This window comes from Euprymna scolopes, chromosome 22, assembly GCF_053919585.1.
Source record: "Euprymna scolopes isolate OS-2025 chromosome 22, ASM5391958v1, whole genome shotgun sequence".
NCBI lineage: Eukaryota > Metazoa > Mollusca > Cephalopoda > Sepiida > Sepiolidae > Euprymna > Euprymna scolopes.
Genome location: NC_136503.1, coordinates 113,372,339 through 113,393,744, shown reverse-complemented (window position 1 = coordinate 113,393,744; position 21,406 = coordinate 113,372,339). Strand labels below are relative to the sequence as shown.

General features: G+C 35.6%; 1 protein-coding gene across 2 annotated transcripts in view; it reads left to right on the top strand.

The window, feature by feature from the left end:
* The window catches only part of LOC145243663 (cilia- and flagella-associated protein 54-like), a 449,435-nt gene that overhangs the window by 35,712 nt on the left and 392,317 nt on the right, over positions 1 to 21,406 (top strand). For both annotated transcript variants that reach the window (XR_013862929.1, XM_080106712.1), the window contains exons 6-8: positions 3,987 to 4,250; positions 8,250 to 8,351; positions 20,544 to 20,742. Coding sequence is in view for 1 of the 2 variants with exons in the window: in XM_080106712.1 (XP_079962838.1) it covers positions 3,987 to 4,250; positions 8,250 to 8,351; positions 20,544 to 20,742 (565 nt within the window). In the remaining variant the exon portion in view is untranslated. The remainder of the gene's footprint in view (positions 1 to 3,986; positions 4,251 to 8,249; positions 8,352 to 20,543; positions 20,743 to 21,406) is intronic.

The window sequence follows — 21,406 nt, the reverse complement described above, 5'->3', positions numbered from 1 at the left end:
CGCGCACTTGTCAATTTAGTTCTTACTTGAATAAATTCAAACATTTTTCAGTAACTTATTCTGGCTGGCCGATTTTATTTTCAAACTTCGCCTCAGGGCTTCGGGTTCGATCCCCCCCCCCTCCCCCAGATTCTTTTTTATTTAACACCACACACACCTCCAAACCCCCGGGCTACGCCGGGTACCCCCGCTAGTATGTATATATATATATATATATATATATATATATACACACACACACACACATGCTAATTAACATATCACAGAATATTTCTGTATCGAATGCAAAAATGAGCAAAAATTTAATAATCAATTTGGCATTCTAAGTTAATACATGATAACTTTTGCCAGGCTAAAATGTCTGATATATATATATATATATATATATATATATATATATATATATATATATATATATATACTTTTTTTTACTCACCTTCACCCTCAAACAATGCATATTGCCACTTGGATGTAAGGGCATACTAATTGGGACCATGCCTATAAAAGATTAAGATATTGGTTTACGTTGCATTTGAACTTCTGCATATCAGTACAGTCTGGGAAGGGAATTCCAAAGTCTAGCTGTACTAGGGAAGAAGCTATTAGAGTAGAAAACTTTCTGACATTTAAAGATCTCAACAGTGAAAGGGTGCGATTTTGTTGCTAAGTGGGAATTGTATGCTGAGGGAGCACAAGTGCAATGAGTTCATCAGAGTACATTCCATTAAAATATTTGTAAAATAGGCACAAGGATGCAACATTGTGGCGATGGGACAGGGGTTGGAGCCTAGTTGACAAAGTGGGACCTATTAGAGTAGAGACGCTGTTTTGGACCCTATCCAAGAGGGAGAGACTAGTGGTAGATGCACCAGCCCAGATGTGACAACAATGCTCCATGCATGGGCGAATGGTGGCCTTGTAGAAGTACAGGATATTCTCATGTGTGAGTAGTTTTCTAGCACGATAGAGGGAGCCCACCGTCCTTGCAGCAGCCTTTGCAATGTTCTTAATGTTTTTGTTCCAGTTCATATTACCTGTGAATGTTTGAAGGAAGAATTCTCAGGTAGGGATTTATTTATCATGGATATTGGTGGTTGGAGAGGCTTCTTGTAATTGTTAAAGGAAAGCAGCTTAGTCTTACTAGCATTAAATGTTACCATCTATTTACGTCCCGATTCCACCACGGTCTAGAGGTCATTTTCTAATGATTCAGCCATTGTCTTGTATTTGTATACATTTGTTCTTCCCTGATGCATGTTACGGAGCGTTGTATCATGAGCAGATATACCCATCTCAGACACAATATTATCGAGGAGGTCATTGATGAATCTCAGGAAGAATAGTGGTCCAAGGATCGACTCCTGAAACACTCCTGCATTAATGTTATGCTTCTTGGATGAACGTCCATTAATGACAACCGGGATGATCCTTTTATCTAAGAAGGATCTAATTATATGTAGTATTCATCCAGTTATACCGTATGATTTAATTTTCATTGCCAACCCTTAATGCCAGACTTTGTCAAAGGCCTTGGATATATCGAGGGCTACAACCCTGGCTTCACCCGCCTTATCCAGTGCATGGTATATGCATTCAGAGATAACTGTTAAAATATCTGCAGTAGAACGACATTTCGTAAATCCGTACAGAGAGAAGATTAGCTTTTGTAAGAAAGTGGATTAGTGCTTGATTGATTAGCGTCTCATAGATTTTAGCGAAGAGGGAGAGGAGATTGATAGGACAATAATTTAGAGGGTCGGTCCTTTCATCAGAATTCTTGTATACTGGTACCACAGAGGCCATTTTCCAGTAATTAGGGAAGCAAGATTCAGCAGAGTATTTGTTGTAGAGTTTGGGAAGTACAGGGGCTAGCTCAGCTGAGCATTTTTTAATTAATATAACAGGGATGAGCTTAAGCCCATACGCCTTGAAGGTGTCTAAGTTTTTATGATATTGCGGACATGAGAAGGGTAATTTCCATATCATCAATTGTGGCATAGGGAAATTTGGGAGGGAGTTGTTTATTGCCTCTAGGATAGAGCAAGCAATTTCATCTTTTCGGTTAAAAGTAAGATTTTCAACAAATTTACACAAAGACAAAGAAACTATAAAATATATTGTTTTTATGACGAGGCATTTTTAAATGCAAAAAACAAACAAAAAGAAAAACAGTTTTTTTTAAAGATAATAAAAAACAAGTGAAACAAAAAGAAGAAATAGAGAAAATTGTCCTTCAACGAAAACTCTGCAGGTTATGCAATAAAAAAAATCCAATATTCAGCACACAATGTTACATGTTCTTGGTTATAATAATCTTAGTGGTTTATGTAAAAAAAAAAAAACGTGTATCTAGGTCACTGTTTTTTCACTCGTGCCTTGAATGCGGAAAAAGTGATAAAAAATTAAGATAAATGAAGAAGGAGAGAGGATAGTAAAAGAAAATAAGAATGAGAGAGATGTGTGGTATTGTTGTAGCTTTCGATGTCTCCATCCAGTCTCAAGAGACAATGGATACCCGCTGTAAAAGCCGTTACATGTGTTAATTGTGAGGCAAGGGTTGTGCAATCTCCTACCTCACCTCTCCTAAATCCACTGCTTGAGTCCAATGGCAAGGAGAGATCCAGGACGATTGGAAACAATGCCAAGATAAGCGGAGAGTACATACAGCACCTGAAATTCCCATATTGTCACCTATTTAAGTACTGACCAGGTTCAACATTGCTTAACTTTGATGATCTAATGGGAACCGGTGTGTCAACGAGATTATGCTTTGCAAGCCGGTAATAATCAAGACAAGCACAGTGGTATAATTAACAAAGTATGTTATAGAAGTATACGTCATGATTCTGGTGGTCATAACTGCCACAAATCGCTACATTAATGTTTAGATGTGACTATATTCATAGTCTCTTGGTAAGTTCATTATACGTGAAATAAGTATATCAGCTTAGCCCATAACAGATATAAAGAAAAAGGAATAAAAGATGAAAAAGAAGGAAAGGAATGACAAAACAAAGAAGAAAATAAAAATAAAAAGGAGAAAAAGGATGAAAAGCTCTTTCGTATAATTTGGATTCTTCAGACTACTGGTCTCATCTTGAATCTGCATGGAATTTTGAACCCTTTATTTGCAGACCTGTGCCATAGTAGATAAAGTAAATTTCAGTTCTAAAGTTAATTGTCTGGAGGTGGACGGTTCAATCCTCAGTTCAGAGGCAACACTCAAAATACAATTGCAAATTACTTAGGACTTCTACCAAGTCATGGCTAAGGGAACGAGAGTATGATACTCCTGTGGATTAAATAAAGGGTTCCATTTGAAATTCTGTGCAAATTTAGAGTTCGACAGAAAGACCCCTGATACACCTGAAGAAGGTCGGAGGTTACATCGACTGAAATGTTGTGAAAATAATCTTCAAGATGAGAACAGTAGTCCAAAGAATCCAAATAATATAAATAACCAATCCTCATCTAAAAAATTTAGGGATAAAAAAAAGTTTGTAGTTTTTTTTTTTGTTTTTTTTTGCTAATTTGACTTCATTTTCTATATAAGATAAAGTTTTTTTTTTGTTTTTTTTTACATAGGCATCACCACTTATCAAGGCCATGAGGCCACTCGAGGATAAGAGTTAAAAAGTGTTCAGTAAGAATTGGACAATATAGTAACCGTTAGTAATGGAAATTCAGTAAATTTGTTAACTTATATGAAACGGCTCATCAAAAACTTGTTTACGTTAGACTTGAAGACAATCATATTGTAGTCAGCTGGAAAGAAAGAAAAACGGAAGACAATTCTATAGACGTGCAATTCTAAGAAAGAAGCTTTGCCCATGGAATCTACGTTTAGGTTTAGGCAGATAAAGAGTGGGGGAAATTAGTAATAGTGTTTTCTGCTGGACGGGTGTTTCTTGTGAAAGTTTGGCGAGGGGGGACCATAGGTGTTTAAAAACGATTGTTTAAGGCATTTTTCATCTTATTATTTGCAGGTGTTGGAGTTTTTTGTGTGGATTTGTATGTGTCTGGAGAGTAGTCTCCCTTTACTTGCTGTAAAGTTCCTCACCTGGAGGAGCACTTTGTACATGGCAGTCTGCCAGTGTTACTGGGACTCCAATTCGGGACAACAGGCTGAAGCATTCGCACGAAGGGCTCTCTGCAAGATCAATGACCTCTGGCATATTGAAAAGCTCAAAGAAGACGGTCAAGTCCTCCAGAAAGAAGTAAATTCTGCCTTTCGAGAATCAACTTTAAAGGTAAGAGTTAGTGGCAAGATGACCTAAATTTGAAGGGTATTATATGAATGTAAAAAATAAAATTATTTTAGCCCGTTAAAAACGAGCAAAAGTTAAAGTTGTCTTAGAATGAGGGCTTTATGACAAAGTGACGGCTTAATACAATTAAATTTGTGCTCATTTTTGCATTAAATAGTTGTTCCTATTAATCCCTTACTGTGCATCGAACAGATACCATAATAGTTAGTTCGCTGCACCTTATCATAACAAAGACTCATACAAAATTTCAGCCAGATTGGACCAGTAGTTTTAGAGAAAAAGTGTGACGAACAGACTAAGAAATAGCATATAGATGTAACTAGTGGGGGGAAGGGGGCGCCTGGCTTTGCCCAGGCATAAAATACACTTAAATATATTTTAATTCGTCCAGATTTCATATATATTACTAGCCCAGGTGCCCGGCGTTGCCCGGGTGTTTGTAAGTGTGAGTTGAACAACAAAAAGAAAAAAAATTTGTAGTTGGCAGGCAGGCAGGCTTGAACCCATGACACGAAGGTGGAAAAGAAAGTGAAAGTGTGTGTAAAGGTGTTGGTTGAGCAAAAAAAAAAAGAAGTAAAATTGTAGTAGGCAGGCGGGCTTGAACCCGTACCGCAAAGGAGGAAAAGAAAGTGAAAAAAAAAAAAGTGACATGTTACCTGTTGTGCCCATTGCCAAACCGGAAGTGGCAAAGGTTTAAATTAGGGCTAGTCAATAGAAAAGAGGCGATGGCTTTCGAAAATATTGGCAAAAAAGCGAACCCTCCCTGTAGAAAAGTGTCCAGTTGAGGATGAAGGAATTAATGTTTTTGGCCAATTGTTCGATATTTGTCGTCCGAAAGGTCGAGTTTCAAAATGATATTGACCTCATGAAAATCCGTTGCCTTTGTCGAAATTTTTTGCAAGACATACAAACATACATATATACATACATACATACATTTAAACAGACAGGTGAGATTTATATTATAGATTATAGAGTTGTGATTTCAAAAGTAAAAATAAGTATTTGGGTGCCATCAGCTAGAATCGAAACCAAAAGCAAAACTTTAGCATTCAAAGCTGATGACTTTACCACTATACCAACGTGACACACATATGAACTGATTAAAAATTAAAAATAAACTAAGATAACTATAACGATTTTTTCAATTTTGAACCCATTTTTGAACCTACAAAAAATATTTTAACCAGCAAAAAAACATGAAAGAACAGTCCATAAAAAATCCAATCATTTAAATCCCCTAGCGCCGTTCTACGACTTTTAGTTTTGAAACAGATAAAGTTTGAAAATATGGAGACAAACAGACAGACAGAGAGACAGACAGACAGACATATAGCCTTTATATATATTCAGCTGATATATTAGCCAATGGAAAAACAGTCACAGGTTTGTAATCTACGGTAGATAAATTATTTTTTCAAAATATTCATTTGAAATATTTTTTTCTTCTTTATAAGAACAGTAGCGGGGGCTACCCGGCGTGGCCCAGGTGTTTGTAGGTGTATGTTGGGAGGGGTCATCAAAACAACCCTGTTTAAAAAAAAAAAAAATGTTGGCCGGGTGTTTGGAGGTGTAAAAGAAAAAAAAAAGTTTTAGTAGGAAGGTAGGCTTGAACTCCGAACCTTTGCCGTGGAGGTGGAAAGGAAATGGAAAAAAAACCCTGGAATCTAACTATCTCAGCCACGAGAGAAGAGGAATGAAAAGCATCTTAATTTAACGTTTATAAAATGAAATTGACAGGTGCAAGAAACTTAAGTCACGTGATGTTTGACTTTGAAACATGATGTGGCTGCAAGCCAGTTTTTGCTTATTTTATATTGAAAAGCGGAAGAAACACACGGCGATCGAAATATCTGGAAAAAATAGCGCGTGAAAGTCGGGCAAATTAAATACACATGCGACCCTCATTCTTAAGTCGTATAGATTATCATTAAGACGTGAAATAAAAAGTTTTAAGAAGCGAGCTGAGCGAGAAGGCTGATGAAAAAAGCCTTTTGCAGACATACACAAAAAGCGAACATAGATGCATACATACACACATTTTCGCTCTTATATATATATATATAGACTAGCGGGGGTACCCGGCGTTGCCCAGGTGAGAAACACCGGTGGAGGGGGTGTAAAAAAGGTTTTGTAGGTAGTTAGGATCGAACCCGAAGCTCTGAGGTGAAGTTGGAAAATAAAATGTGAAAAAAACATGACACATTAACCAATCAGCCAGCAAGAAAGAGTTACTGGAAGACATTTGAATTTATTTAAGCAGGAAGAGAATTGGCAGGTGCCCGCACCTAATGACTTAATGAGGTCAAGTGGAAATCATGGAGTTAACATTTTTTGACGACGTAAACAATAGCTAGTCAGTTACGAGGGGCGTGCAATAAGTAATGCCCTTGACTCACTTTCCATAGCAGTAGAACAATGAAACTTGGCACAGTTATTAGTCTTTCTCTACATAGGAACCACCCAGAGTTATGCATTTCTCCCATCGTTTGATGCAGCTCTGGAGACCGTTTTTGTAGAACACCCTAGGTTGGTCCTCCAACCACGACATGACTTCAGAAATCATGGCTGCATCATCTGGGAAACGCTTTCATTTCAAAAACAACTTCATGGCTGGGAAGAGGTGAAAGTCAGAACATGCAAGGTCAGGAGAGTAGGGAGGATGGAGGATGGTTTCATAACTACACGCCCATGTTTCTGATCTGGTGACATGCGAGTTGTGGACCGAAACAGGAGGAGGGTACCTTTGCTGATCTTGCCCCGCCTCATGATTTTGATAGCTTCCCATAATTGCCTCAAAAGTGAAGCATAATAGGCTCCTGTAATTGTGGTACCCTTTGCCAGGAAATCTGTCATCACTACTCCGTCCTGGTCCCAGTAGACTGTGAGCATGACCTTGCCAGCGGAGGGCTGCACACTTGCCTTCTTTGGAGGTGGTAAGTCCAAGTCCTTCCATTGCATTGATTGGGCTTTGGTCTCTGGATCATAGTGATGGACCCAGGTTTCATCCTGTGTAATCAGTCTTTTGAAAAACTTTGACTCTCTTCTTGGCACATCTCCAAATTCATCCTCGAGCACTTGACACGTTCTCGCTTCTGGAATGGTGTGAGCAACCTGGGAATCCATCTGGCAGACACCTTATGCATATGCAAATGGTCATGAATGATAGTTTCCACAGACCCTGTACTAATCTTGACATCTTGGGCTATTTGGCGAATAGTATTTTTTTTTTTTTTTTTTTTTACACAGTGATCACCACTTATCAAGGCCCGGAAGCCACTCAGGGATAAGGGTTATTGCAAGTACATTACGTTAGTGTGGAGATTTGATGAAGTGTTTACTTAAGAGGGCGGTTCATTAGGAATTTGTTAACATTGGACTTGAAGACATCCAAGTTGTAGTCCGGTGGGAAGCAGGCAGACGGAACAGAGTTCCACAGGCGTGCAGTTCTAAGAAAAAAGCTTTGTTCATGGAATCCACGTTTTGATTTAGGCACAGATAATGCGTCTGAGAGCTGTTTCCACAGACTTCCGGCCATGTTTGAATTCACGATGCCAGCGTTTTGCAAGGTCATATGATGGGGCATTATCACCATAAAAATTAGTGCTGATGGCGAAACCTCTATAAAATAAAACACACCTACTGCTCCTAACTAATCGGGGATATTGAAAAAGAAGCCATTATGAATTAATGTTTCGTTTAATCAATAAGACAATTATGTATGAGGATGGAATAATCGCATATATCAAATACAACCTGGCAATGCCGAGTACTTCAGCTAGTCATATATAAATTCAGGAAAACGTCATCGTGGAGGATACGATGGCTGAAACGTAGTTGAAAGATAAGCAGAAACAGTGAGAATAATATTTCGAAGCAAATCAACTTTAATGACACAAGCATTCATTTTTTGTTTTAATGTTTACTTGTTTATTTTTTGTGGTTTCGTTTTTGACACAATTTTCTTTCTTTTCATTGTAGATGGCGTTGATTATTTTCAAACGAGCTGTTTTTGAATCACGCAAAAAGCACAGGTCGACTTTACGTGCGAAAAACAGATTTAATATTAAAGATTACATAAACGTGAGTATTATTCTCATTATCTTTATCTAGGAGGTGCCCAGCGGCAGCGTTGCCTGGTTTTAAAATATGCTCTGATATCATATTTTAATTCATGCAGATTTTGTATTTAATATTATAGAGCCAATTCTCTATAGGTTATTTCATAGTATATTGTATTCGACATATAGTTGTGATTCAAAAGTAAAAAAAACAAAAAAAAAAAATACATGACTTGGGTTAGCTAGAATCGAAACTGAAACCAAAATTTACAAGATTTAAGCTAGCAAGCAAGCAAGCAATGGCATCCGGATGGTCCACAGAGTTGTATAATTATTAAGATACCATTCGCCCGTACACACGCATCCTCACATACATAAATGCACAGAGACAAGATTGAAGCAAGCAAACAAGAACGCCCGTACGATCCACAGACTTTTATAATTATTAAGATATAAACGACAGTTGTCTGTGTGTCTGTATGTTTGTATGTTTGTATATTCAGTTAAAACTTTAAAAATATACAACAGACCCTTCCAAAGCCAATATTTTTTAAATCTGTGTAACCTCTGGAAAATAACATCTAAATTTTAGAAAAAAAAAGATGAATTCTTTTGGGGTCACATGGTCATTTTAGTATTGAATATTATCAAGAATTAAATACAATTTTTAATGTTATCTTGTATGAGCCTAGAAAATGACTCAGCATTTTTCATTTTTCAAATTGAAAGACGCCAACTCTGCATTTTTTTTGTTTTGTAACTATTTTTATTTTTCTACAAAGAAAACGGAGCGGGGGGGGGGGATCTAGCTTTAGTGTTGCTTTAAAGACATTCTTTATTTTATCTGTCGCTTTCAGTAGAGTTCTGAAGACTTTCTAAGACTTATTTATTTTACTCCTCATATAAAAGAAATATTTTTCTTATGGAGGAGGGATGGATTAGCTTGATTTCACATTAGAAATCGTGCTAATCCCTTCCTCTTCCATTTACTTTTTTATGATTCCAGGAAACGGAAAGTAGCCCTGCTAGTCTATTATAATACGTGCAGCTATTATTATTATTATTATTATTATTATTTTTTTTTTACAAAGGAGTTACCACTTATCAAGGCCTGGAATCCACTCGAGGATAAGGGTTAATGAGTGCACAGTGGTCAAGGGGGACATTTCATAGTCTATATATGTGCATATATATGTACACACACACACACACATATATATATATATATAGCAAATTATAGTGATTCAATGAAATTAAAAAAAAACAAACTTTATTTAAATCAAAGATTTTTTTATTATTATTCCAAGTAAGACAAAGAATACTTTAGAAATTTCTTATCTCCTTATCCTATAGGGGTTCGATGCCTACCATCTCTTCGGAGGAGAAACTATTAGCAAATAGATATAATGGTATTCACCCCATTTGCTAAAGTCAGTTAGACATGGAAAACCATTATCAAAAATTGATTAAATAGAAGTCACATAGCTGGGGAAATTGAAGAACAGGATATAAAGGTTTAGTTCCAAATTGCACGGTAAAATCCAAGGTAACTGTCCTTTAAAGCAGTGAGGTAATGATATTCAAGCTGTATATTGGGTAATCCACATCATAGAGTGGAAATCCAAGTTGGGCATATTTATGGAGTAATTCTTCTTTATGGGCCGATGAAAAGATTTTTAAGGTCTGGTTGGGATTTTTTATTACTTAGTATTACTTGAATTAAACGTTAGTGATATAGAATAGGTAGAAAGGGGTAGTGGAGGGGAGAAAATTTTTAAATGAAGAGATGGATGGGGGGGGGCAGATAATACATATATATGTATGTATATAGAGAGAGATAGCAGAGAGTGACCTCTATAGACAAGTTAAATCAAGCTATAAAAAGCTATAAAAATGTTGAGTAGCCGTTTTGGTAGGTCAGGTTAGGCTTCGGTATAGAGAAAGGGAGGAAAAAGAAAAGAAAAAGAAGCAGAGAAAATAAAATGAAAGAAAGGAAGAGGAAGAAGCAAATGAAACTCTGCATTTTTCAAGCTGAAATCAACCTTTAAACTAATTAACCTAATTACATCTTAAATTCTTTACTCTGTTTAAATCTATTAAATCCAGTCCACTCAAACAATTAATATATAAGGTGCTCTTTTTTGTTAATTTTACACTCATTGATAATATCCTTTAAATGGGGGAATTAAACTGAAGAATTAGAATAATGTCTGTAAGTAAAATGTACAACTAAAACTAAGCGTATTGATAGAACTTGTTATTTTAATTTTATAATAATAATGATGATCCTTTACCGTTAAATTGAAAATAATACTGCCTTACTGAGAGGTATGAAAAATTCGGTAATAATAATTATAATATTTAATAATATTTAACTGGAAGAACTTTATACACACACACACATATATTTTCCCATACACATACCTATACATACATACACACATACATATATACATTCACACATACATACACAATTATATATATAAATACATACATACATACTTTAAAGATTATAAATTTAAATATAAAGAAAGTATAAAACTAGTCATACTATTAATTATAATAATCAGTGCACGTAATAAAACTAATTACAATAAAAACAAATTGGCTCCTATACTTCTAATTAACATTCAGAAAATAAGTGTATAAGGTTATGTAACTAAGGCTCTAGAGTTGGGTTACACTAGTACCAACAAGGATGTCGCATTATTGAGTATTACGTGTCCATATTCATATGTGTGGATCGGGAAATTACTTTGCAATGCGGAATGTTTAACACTATTTGTGGGCAGTAAAATGGGACGAATTATAAAGCTCGTTAATTGAGAAGCTACATATTAGTTTGGAACAGTATTCTAACAAGATCCCATAAGTGCCAATTATGTGTTAGAATTTAAAATTGTAGTATGTTAATGTGTGTATGGTAAGTCTCTACTTAAAATGTAAATTAAAAATAAGAAGGTATTATTATGTAGGTTAGATGTGATGTTTGAGAACTTGTTTTTAAAAAAACATTTTTTAAATTCGCAAAGTTTTACCTTAGATTTTATTCACAAGCGATATGCATTTAGTATTATGTTTTTACCCATTTACCTGTATACATAGAGTATATGTTATTTTTTAAAGTTGGCTGTATTTAATTTTTTTTTTTTGTGTTTACATCTAGACACTAGTTCATTCTTGGATTTATTATGGGTTTATTGAAGGTCATAATGTTAACTGCTTCGGATATACAAAAATTGCAAAATTTTTCCCCTGGGGTATATGATCTAGATTTATTCAGTATACTCCATTCAATTGAATAGGGAATATTCTTGTCTTCCAGGCTATTGATTAATGTAGTTAAGGATGTGCTATTATTATCATTGTTTTGAGATCTTTCATTTCTGAAAGAGTGCAAGTCATTTGAAATTCTTACTTTAATTAAGTTAGAGGATGCGCCTATGTAAGTGAATGTTTTCCTTGTTTTATTATTGTTTATTGGTTCATTTATCCCAGTGTTGGGGAATCTTATATTGGGCAACTGAGTTGAGAGGGGGCCTAAAGATGTATAACGCGGGTGCTGTTTAATCCTATTCTGGTTTTCACTGGGAATTATATAATTGGATCCGTTAATCTGGTTTTTGTTGTTGTTATTGTTATTATTAGAACCCAGACCATATGTTTCCCTGTATGTATATACTTGCGTCCTAGGTACTTCATTATTTCCCCCATTAGATTAGTTGTTTGCATGTTTTGGTAATTGCGTGACTGTGCAAGCATATACCACGTCTTTGTGTATGCAATCGTTATTGAGAGGGCATTCATTTTTATTTTGGCAGTTACATTTGTTACTAGGTATTAGATCAACTGGGATGTTCTGAGCTTGCTTAATTTTCCTGTTATTAGTCGAAATTATTGTTTGTGCTAGATTAGGCATTGTAGAGTATGAAATTTTTATAGATTTTTTTATTTAATATAGTACTATACTTATGCGGGTTTTTAAGCATTTTTCCACTATTAGAAAGAATTCTTTCGGTATGTTAGTTTTTACATTAGAGCTGAAAGGAGGATTGAATGAAATGGCCTTTTTACGCCTGACTTTTCTACTTTTATTAAATTGTTTTTGGTTTGGGATTGTGTAGGGGGCTGTATTCTTGGTGTGGAGGTTAATATTGTTAGGAGCATTTTTGATTATTTTATTGTTGTTCCTTTGTATTGTCATATTATGAATAATCACTGAATTTAACTTTCTCACTAAAGTTTTTTTTTTATTATATTCTATGCATTCTTTATATCCTGAGTTCTTTAAAGCATTGTTGTAGAATGTCGATACTTGCTCAAAGGCTTTTTTTGTCCACTGATAAATTTGATATTCTTTTGGAGATAGATGGAACTATTGACTTGATTATTGACTTTGGATGATTAGACTGTTTATGTACATAAATTAGATTTGGTTTATGGTACGGGGTGTAAGATTCATAACATAGATTCAAAGCGACATCTAAAAAATTGGCTGTTTTTTATTTGGATCAACTTCAATTGTTAATCCAAAGTTTTTGAAAAATTTGTGTAGTTCTTTAATAGTGTCATTGTATTGTCTTGGTCTCGCGGGGGTAATGAATAATGTGTCATCCTTGTAAAGCCCTCTTTGTAGGTTGTTGAATTCTATATTAATTTCTTTTAATAGAAAAAGCCCCACTAAGTCAGTTACTTATGCACTATCGGAAGCTCCCATTATTATGTCGAAGTCATTAGGGGTATCTTGTTCAATATTTACCATCAAAGCTTATTATGGATCGCTTGGCTAATAAGATTAATTTAATTTCTAAATCCGTAATGTCCGAATGCTTTTTTGCAAATATTAGTGTCTTATTTAATAGTATTGGGGAGATTGAGTGATAATAATTATTTATATCGAAAGTGATAAAGTTTAGTCGTTGCTTATCTTTAAGTTTTAAAAACCAATTTATTACCGAGTCAGTGCATTGCCAAAGTGGGAATTTAACTTTATTTCTTATGGAAAGTATGATTCTATCTAAGATTTTCTTACTTACTAGACCAAGATCAGAACTGGATGGACAAATTAGTCTAATGGTCTTTATTTGTATTTATTTTTATTAGTCTTTATTTGTTCTATCCTGTATATTGACCAATTCCTATTTAGATGGGATAATACATAGAATATTATGACCAGTAATATTTTGTAAATCTTATAATCACAGGTTTCCATACCAGCTGATTGTTGGATAAGTCTATTTGGAAGTGTATATATATATATATATATATATATATATATATATATATATATAAGCTAAACGTTTTGGTTTTGATTCTCGGTAGTGGTGTACGAGTCATTTTTTTTTTTAATAGTTTAAATCATTACTATATATTGGGTCCAATATAATCTATTAAATAAAAGCGAAAAAGTGTGCATGTGTGCGCTTTTTTGTATGTCTGGCAAAGACTTTTTCGAAGGGGGGGACTCGGGGGGGTCACTCATTCTTACAACTTTTTATATAATCCATAGATTATAATATCTTTGATTTATGAAACTAGATCGTCTCTATTTTTTAATTGAGCGAATTTTATGTTACAAAATTTGCGCTGTGATTTAATTTCTCTTTGGCGTGATGTATGACCTAGAAAAGCAGACGTTGACGTTCAGTTAAGCACCTGCATTTTTAAGCGTTTAATTTCAAGCATTCTCACTTCCGCTGACCCTCATAGCATCGGGGTAAGTTATCAGGCTATCACTTTCTGTTCTGCCTTCGCCTCAAGGCTTCAAGTTCAAGCCTACCTGCCTACAAGAACTTTTTTTTTCCCTACACATACACACCGACAAACACCCGGGCAACGCCAGGCACCCATGCTAGTCTATAATATAAATCTCACCTGTCTGTTTAAATGTATGTATGTATGTATGTATGTATGTATGTATGTATGTATGTATGCCTAAAACTTTTGTCAGGTGCATCGGAATGTGAGGAAACTGGTATTGTTTTAAACCTTAAACTTTCGAATGACAAATATTGAAAAATTGGCCAAAAACATTAATTCCTTCACCCTCAACGGGGCAGTTTTCTACAAGGAGGGTCGCTTTTTTTGCAGATATTTTCGAAAATCATCTACTCTTTTCAATTAACTAGCTTTAATTTTGACGTTCGTCTTTTCTGGTTTTACAATGGACGCAACAGCAAAGATGTCACTTTTTTTTGTCACGCTTTTTTCCTCTTTCGCGGTATGGGTTTGAGCCTGCCTGCCTACTACCATTTTTTTTTTTTTTGCTCAACACACACCTCCAAACACCCGGGTAACGCCGGCACCCAGGCTAGTATAATAATAATAACAAATTCTGCATCAAAATATCGTATTTAAGCGTATTTTACGACCGGTCAATTTAAAAACTTAACAAAAAAATGACTCGTGTGCCACGACTGAGAATTGAAACCTAAACGTTTAGCTTACGATTTACTTTTTCCTTTGATGTTAATGCCTGAGCCATGAAGACATGTTTGCTGCAAGGCAAAAATCAAAACATAAACCAATAGCTATTACGTTACGCATGCATATTTGTAATGCTGTCGTTTGGCCTTCACCTAGCAAATTCCATTTTTTTTTTAATTTTAAAAGCCAAATATAAAGTTTTGCATGGGCTCGAATACCCTATATATTAAGTCTCATGTCTATAGACCAAAAACTGACAGAGGAGTTTGGTAGGCAAAACTGTTTTAAATAAATATATATGCATACATGAATGTATATAAACAGAGTTTTGTGTTTACTATAACCGTTTTTACGCAAATATTATGCAAGTATAAATCATGTAGAATATCTGCATGAATATAATTACACGTAATAGTTGACTAAAGATGATTATCCCATGAGAAAATCGAAAAAAATTATAGGGAATTAATTTAAATGGCAAATTCCATTTCTTTAATTTTCACACTTTTGCGCCGATTTTTTCTGGCTAAAACCCAAATATAAAGTTTTGCATGGGTTTGAATACCTTATATATTAAGTTTAATGTCTGTAGACCAGAAACTGCCAGTGTAGTTTGTACGCAAATATTTTAAAACAAAAATATATATGCATATATAAATATATATAGAAAGAGGTTTGTGTTTATTACTATGTATTTACGCAAGTAATATTTGCGTAAATCATTCAGAAGATCCGCATGAATATAATTACACATAATAGCAAATGATCATCCCATAAGAAAACCGAAAACCTAACAGAATTAATTAAAATAAATGTTTAAAAGAATATGCAAATTAGCTAGATCTTTTGCAGATGAATGCAATTCCACGACCGATATAACAAAGCTGTATTTTCTTTAAAAAAAAGAAAAGAAAAAAAAAGTTCATGGCCTTCGGGTCAGGATGAAAGTCACTTCACCTTTTTGACTTCACTCTTTTCGTCTCGGTTAATGGAGGAGCATATCTTCCATGACTGAAACATTTTTTATTTTTTTTACTATCCAGAGTGCCCATTTTTGGGGAGCTGGTTTTCCCCAAATTAAAAACCGACTTTGTGTCTAACTCGGCCCTCGTGGGGAAGCAAGTAAATAAATAATTAGAAAAAAGGGGTTTTAATATGAACACACACACACACACACCCACACACACACACACACACACACACACACACACAAAAAAAAAAAAAGAAAATATTGACTATATAAATTATAATTTCAAGGTTATTAGGATTTTATGAAGTATAAAAACGATGTTAATTTTATATTTAATATTTTATTTTTATATTTGAAGCCGTCCTTCGCTCTTGATCACAAAATATAACAAAATAAAAATGAAAGACGTTGGAAAAAAAACTGATTTTTTTTTTTTTTTTTTTTTTTTTTGCTACGTTTATTCCTTGCAACAATGTTCGAAAGGATTCACATGAATTATTTTTACCGTTTGTGAAAAAAGAATGTACTTTTTTTACTTTTTAAATTTTTTATATATATATATATATATATATAAATATATATATATATATATATATATATATATATATATATATATATATATATATATATATATATATATATATATACTAGTAGGGAGGTCCGACGTTTCCCGGGATTGAATAATGATCAACGAATATTTCAGAATCGTTTATTTTTATTGTCCTCAAAACCGATGAAATCGCCCATTTTTATATGAAATTGATTGATTGCCTGCTATAGTTGGGGACCCATCGAGGTGCACCGGAAGAAAGATTCACATGCCTCCCGGTAGTGGCTCAGTCCACAATACATTGTATCCTACATTGCGCTGTGGAGAACCTACTGTTGATTTTATAAAATTTTTATATATAATGGCTTGCATTAAAATTTAAAATGCAAAAGTCAAGTATTATGGTTCAAATGTTTTCTAAACAAAAACATTAATTTTGAACGCATCTCTGTCATATCAAAGAACCTCCTGTTAATTTTATATGCCGGACCTTTCTGCTTGTGCGGTAATAAAACTTCTCAAATGCACTTGTGATGTTAGGCTGTATAAGGTGTTAACTTTGATCAAAATCGTCTGTTCCTTTTTCCATCGGATATTTTTAATTATCAATTATTGATACTTATCGAAGACATTCTGACATGAAATTTACCTAGGATCACTGCTAGATACATAAAGTATATTCGTGTGAAATTTCATAAAAATCTCCGTACACAGACAAATTCCTTTTATACAATAGTAGAGAAGATATATATATCATTATTTTTTTTTAGTATAATTATCCAGTGACACGTGTTTTGTCGTCTACAACTCATCTCTTGGCTTGCTTGACTTCGTAAATGAAGATCCTATGAAGGGGACTGTCCATGTCGACTGCAGATATGCTTGTGGCTGACGAGCCCAATGTGGGACAAGCAGGTTGGACCATAGTGATTGCAGTCAAAAGTCACGTCAGGTAGGCTGCTGAGGCTTCCTGGATCTTCCTCTTGCAGCATTTCTCCCATAGATTCTCTGTGCAGGAAACCTCAAAGGAGGTGACAGCCTAGTACGTCGCCAGGTGTCACGGTCAGCAGCGAGAGTAGACCACTGGTAGTGGTCAACATGGCAGTCACCAAGGGACTTTTTCAGAGAGTTTTTATATTGTTTCCTTCGGTGTCCCTCTGTCATGGCAGCCAGTAGAGAGTTCACCATAAAGGGCTATCTTGAGCAGGCGATGATCCTCAATTCTGGAGACATGCCCATGCCCAACCCAGCATAGTTGCGACTTCAACAGCATGGCCTCGATTCTGGTGATCTCCACCTGCTCGATGACTTCAACATTGGTGACATAGTCACACCAGTGGACGTTGAGGATGGTGCAGAGACAGTGCTGATGGAAAAGCTTGAGAAGTCGTAGTTGGTGATGGTAAGTTGTCCGTGACTCAGAGCCGTATAGAAGGGTGGAGAGTACTACGGTTCTGTACACACTGATTTTTGTGCTCTTCTTCATGTGTTTGTTTTTCTAGACTCTGTTGTACAGTCTGTCAAAAGCACTGTTTGCCTTGGCCATTCTGTTGCCGATTTCCCTGTCGAGCTTGGCATCTGATGTGATGGTACATCCCAGGTAGATAAACCACTGAATGGTCTTCAGCTTAGTCTCGCCAATGGTGGTGTGATGTGTGTGTGTGTGTGGGGGGGGTACATTACCCGAGGAGCAGGCTGGTGAAGGACTTCTGTCTTTTTCAAGCTGACTTCGAGTCCGAAAAGTTTGGCAGCCTCTACGCAGCAGGATGTAAGGCGCTGCAAGGCTCTTTCAGTGTGGGTAACGAGGGAAGCATCGTCGACAAGGACCAGTTGCTCGAGAGTCTTTGTGTGGGCTTGCAGGTTGAACAGACTATTGAGGCGATAGTGAAGGCAGACAGCGTCTTCATCGTCAAGATCTTCGATCGCCTGCTTGAGCATCATGCTGAAGAAGATGCTGAACAGTAGGTGCTAGGACACATCCCTGTTTCACGCCATTGATGATGAGGAAGGATTCTGAGAAGTTATTGTTTACTCTGACCTGGCCGTTCTGGTACTCCTGCATGAATGATCATGCTGAGAAGCTTTGGATCAACCAGAGCCCCCTCCTGCTCACTGTATCAAATGCTTTTGTCAGGTCCACAAACGCTACATAGAGTCCCCTGTTTGTTCTCAGCACTTCTCTTGCAATTGTCTGAGGACGAAGACCATGTCTGTGGTGCCCCTGTTTGCTCTAAAATCACATTGCGTTTCTGGGAGGTGGTCTCCTGCGCTGGAAGGTACCAGTCTGTTCAGTAGTGTATGGGCAAGAATTTTACCTGCGATGGAGAGCAGGGTGATCCCCTGGTAGTTAGAGCAGACTGACTTTTCCCCCTTGTCCTAGTACATTGCAACAATGACTGCGTCACAGAGGTCTCGTGGGAGTTCTCCTTGCTCCCAACAACAGACATCATCAGAGTAGCTGAATCTAGCGAAAACCTCTACCACTAGGTATGACTGTTGGAACGTATAACATCGTATGTAGATGTTTTTTTGTTTTTGCGATACATATTTGAATGAATTATACAAAAGTGCATTTTTACCTAAATGCAAGTTAGGAATAATTTTCCCATTGACCAGTTTGGTACCACTAAATCAGGGAGCGGCATATGTATTATCTTTTTTTTTAAATATAATTATCCACTGACACATGTTTCGTTGTCTACAACTCATCAGGATGGCTGAATCTAGCAAGATTCAAAATTGAGACCTCATGGACAGAAGCGTAAATCCCTACCACTCGGCTATCTCGCAATGACTTCATTGCATTGCAAGCAATAGTAATGTATATATATATAAAAGTGAAAATGTCTGTATGTGTGTGTGTGTTTGTGTACATTTCCCTACCAAACAACTCTGTCAATTTTCAGTCTACAGACTCAAGATTTGACATAAGAGGTATTGAGATTTGGGAAAATCTTTTTAATTGTTTTTTGGACAGAAATTTGGCTGTCAAGCGGTCAAAGTTCAACCATTTGACCTTTGAAAACTCTACCAAACTCCTCCACCAATTTTGTATCTAAACACTTGAAATTTTAAATATAGGTTACGTGGACATGGATCAAACTTTATAATTTGAGTCCAAAACAATAAATGTTAAGGGGGGTCAAAATTGGGGTTAAAGTTTTTTAAAAATTGACCTCTGCGATCTCTACCAAATTGCTCAACCAATTTCTGGTCTAAACATTTGAAATTTTACATAAAGTGTATTCAGAAATAGGGCAAGCTTTTTAATCGGTTTGAGTCGAAAATTTGAGCTGCCAAGGGGTCAAATTTAAAAGATTTGACCATTGCGGTGTCTAGAAAACTACTCAGCCAATTTTGTGTCTAAACATTTGAAATTTTACATAACGGGTATTCAGACATGCGACAAGCATTTTCATCAGTTTTGGGGCGAAAATTTGGCTGACAAAAGGTCAAACTTGAAAGAGTTGACCTTTGCATATTCTACCAAATTCCTCCGTCAATTTTGGGTCTAAAGACTTGAAATTTTAGATGTAGGTAACTTGGACATGGGTAAAACTTTTTTTTGATTTAAGACTAAAATATTTAATGTTAAGGGGTCAAAATTGGGGTCAAAGTTTTAAAAAAATGTACCTCTGCGGTCCCTACGAAATTATTCAGACAATTTTTGGTTTAAACATTTGAAATCTTACATAAAGTGTATTAACACATAGGGCAAGTTATGAACAGTACATAGGGCCCGAGCTAAGCCGGGCTGAACTGCTAGTATATATATATATATATATATATATATATATATATATATATATATATATATATATATGTATATATATATATATATATAGCCTGGACTGCAGTGAAGTCATTTTTGTTTTTAATTTTTGTTTTCATATTTTTTTAAAATTATACAGAAAAAGAAAATAATTTTTACTTCTAAGGAGACAACTATTTCTTATATTTTTCGATAAAAATATAAATTATTTCTCTTTTGAGTTTCTTTGGTCGTAATTGTTTTTATTTTTCCAATTGTTCGAGCAGAACTACACTACTATTCTTTTAATAAACTGTAGTTAAGTACGTCATTATATTGTCAATCACATGGTACAATAACATCAAATTAAAATTTGATGTGTCAGCTTAAATGCTATATAGGCGCAACTTTTAAAATCTCACAGGATAATTTTATAAGTTAGCAATGCATGACATGTTAGATTTCTTTGGAATTATGGAAATGGATATTTTGCTTGACTATTTAATTCTCTTTTTAGCTTGCCTGGCCGCGTACTCCAACAGAAAAGTTAATCGTGGAAATGTTTGATAGTGTTTCTGCACAGTTTATGGCCATCTTGGAATGCCTAACCAATCAACGCCAACGGATTGTACAGACAAATGGATGCTCACAATGGGAAGTGGAGCTTATTGATGCAGTTACTGAATTGTTCTACGCTGCAAAAGAAATATTGTTAGGTGAATTTAAATCATTTTTTATGGCAGACATTAAAATAATCACAAAGACCGTAAACGACCAAGTTCTCTCTGATTCTCTCTCCTCTAATCTTGAGCACGTGGTACAATGGGGAAAGGAGTGGCTGGTTACTTTTAATGCATCTAAAACCAAGCTTCTATCTTTACATCATCAACGTTCTGGTCCCATCTGGCATAAATTGAAATGAATTGATCTTGTCTTGGGAGGCCCCATGTTTTGACAAGCTTCTGGGCTTGACCTTTACTCCTGATCTTAAATGGAACACATACATCAAATCTGTTGCCAAGGCCACTGGAAAAATTGTGGGATCCTTCTATCGATCCAGTAGATATCTCGCTGCTGATGCAATTCTCTATCTATATACGAGCCAAATACGTTCAAGAATGGAGTACTGTTGCCACATCTGAGCAGGAGCTGCTAGAAAGGACTTGTCCTGCCTTGATAGAATTCAAAATAGACTTAGTACTCTCGTAGGAGATGTCCTTTTCTCTTCCCTGCAACCTCTATCTCACAGAAGAGATGTTGCGTGTTTGTCTCTGCTTTATCGTTATTTTCATGGCAAATAATCGACTGAGCTACAATCTCTCGTCCTCCCTTGCCAAACTTTCATAAGAAAACACTATCAATAATTCCCCCCACTCTTTA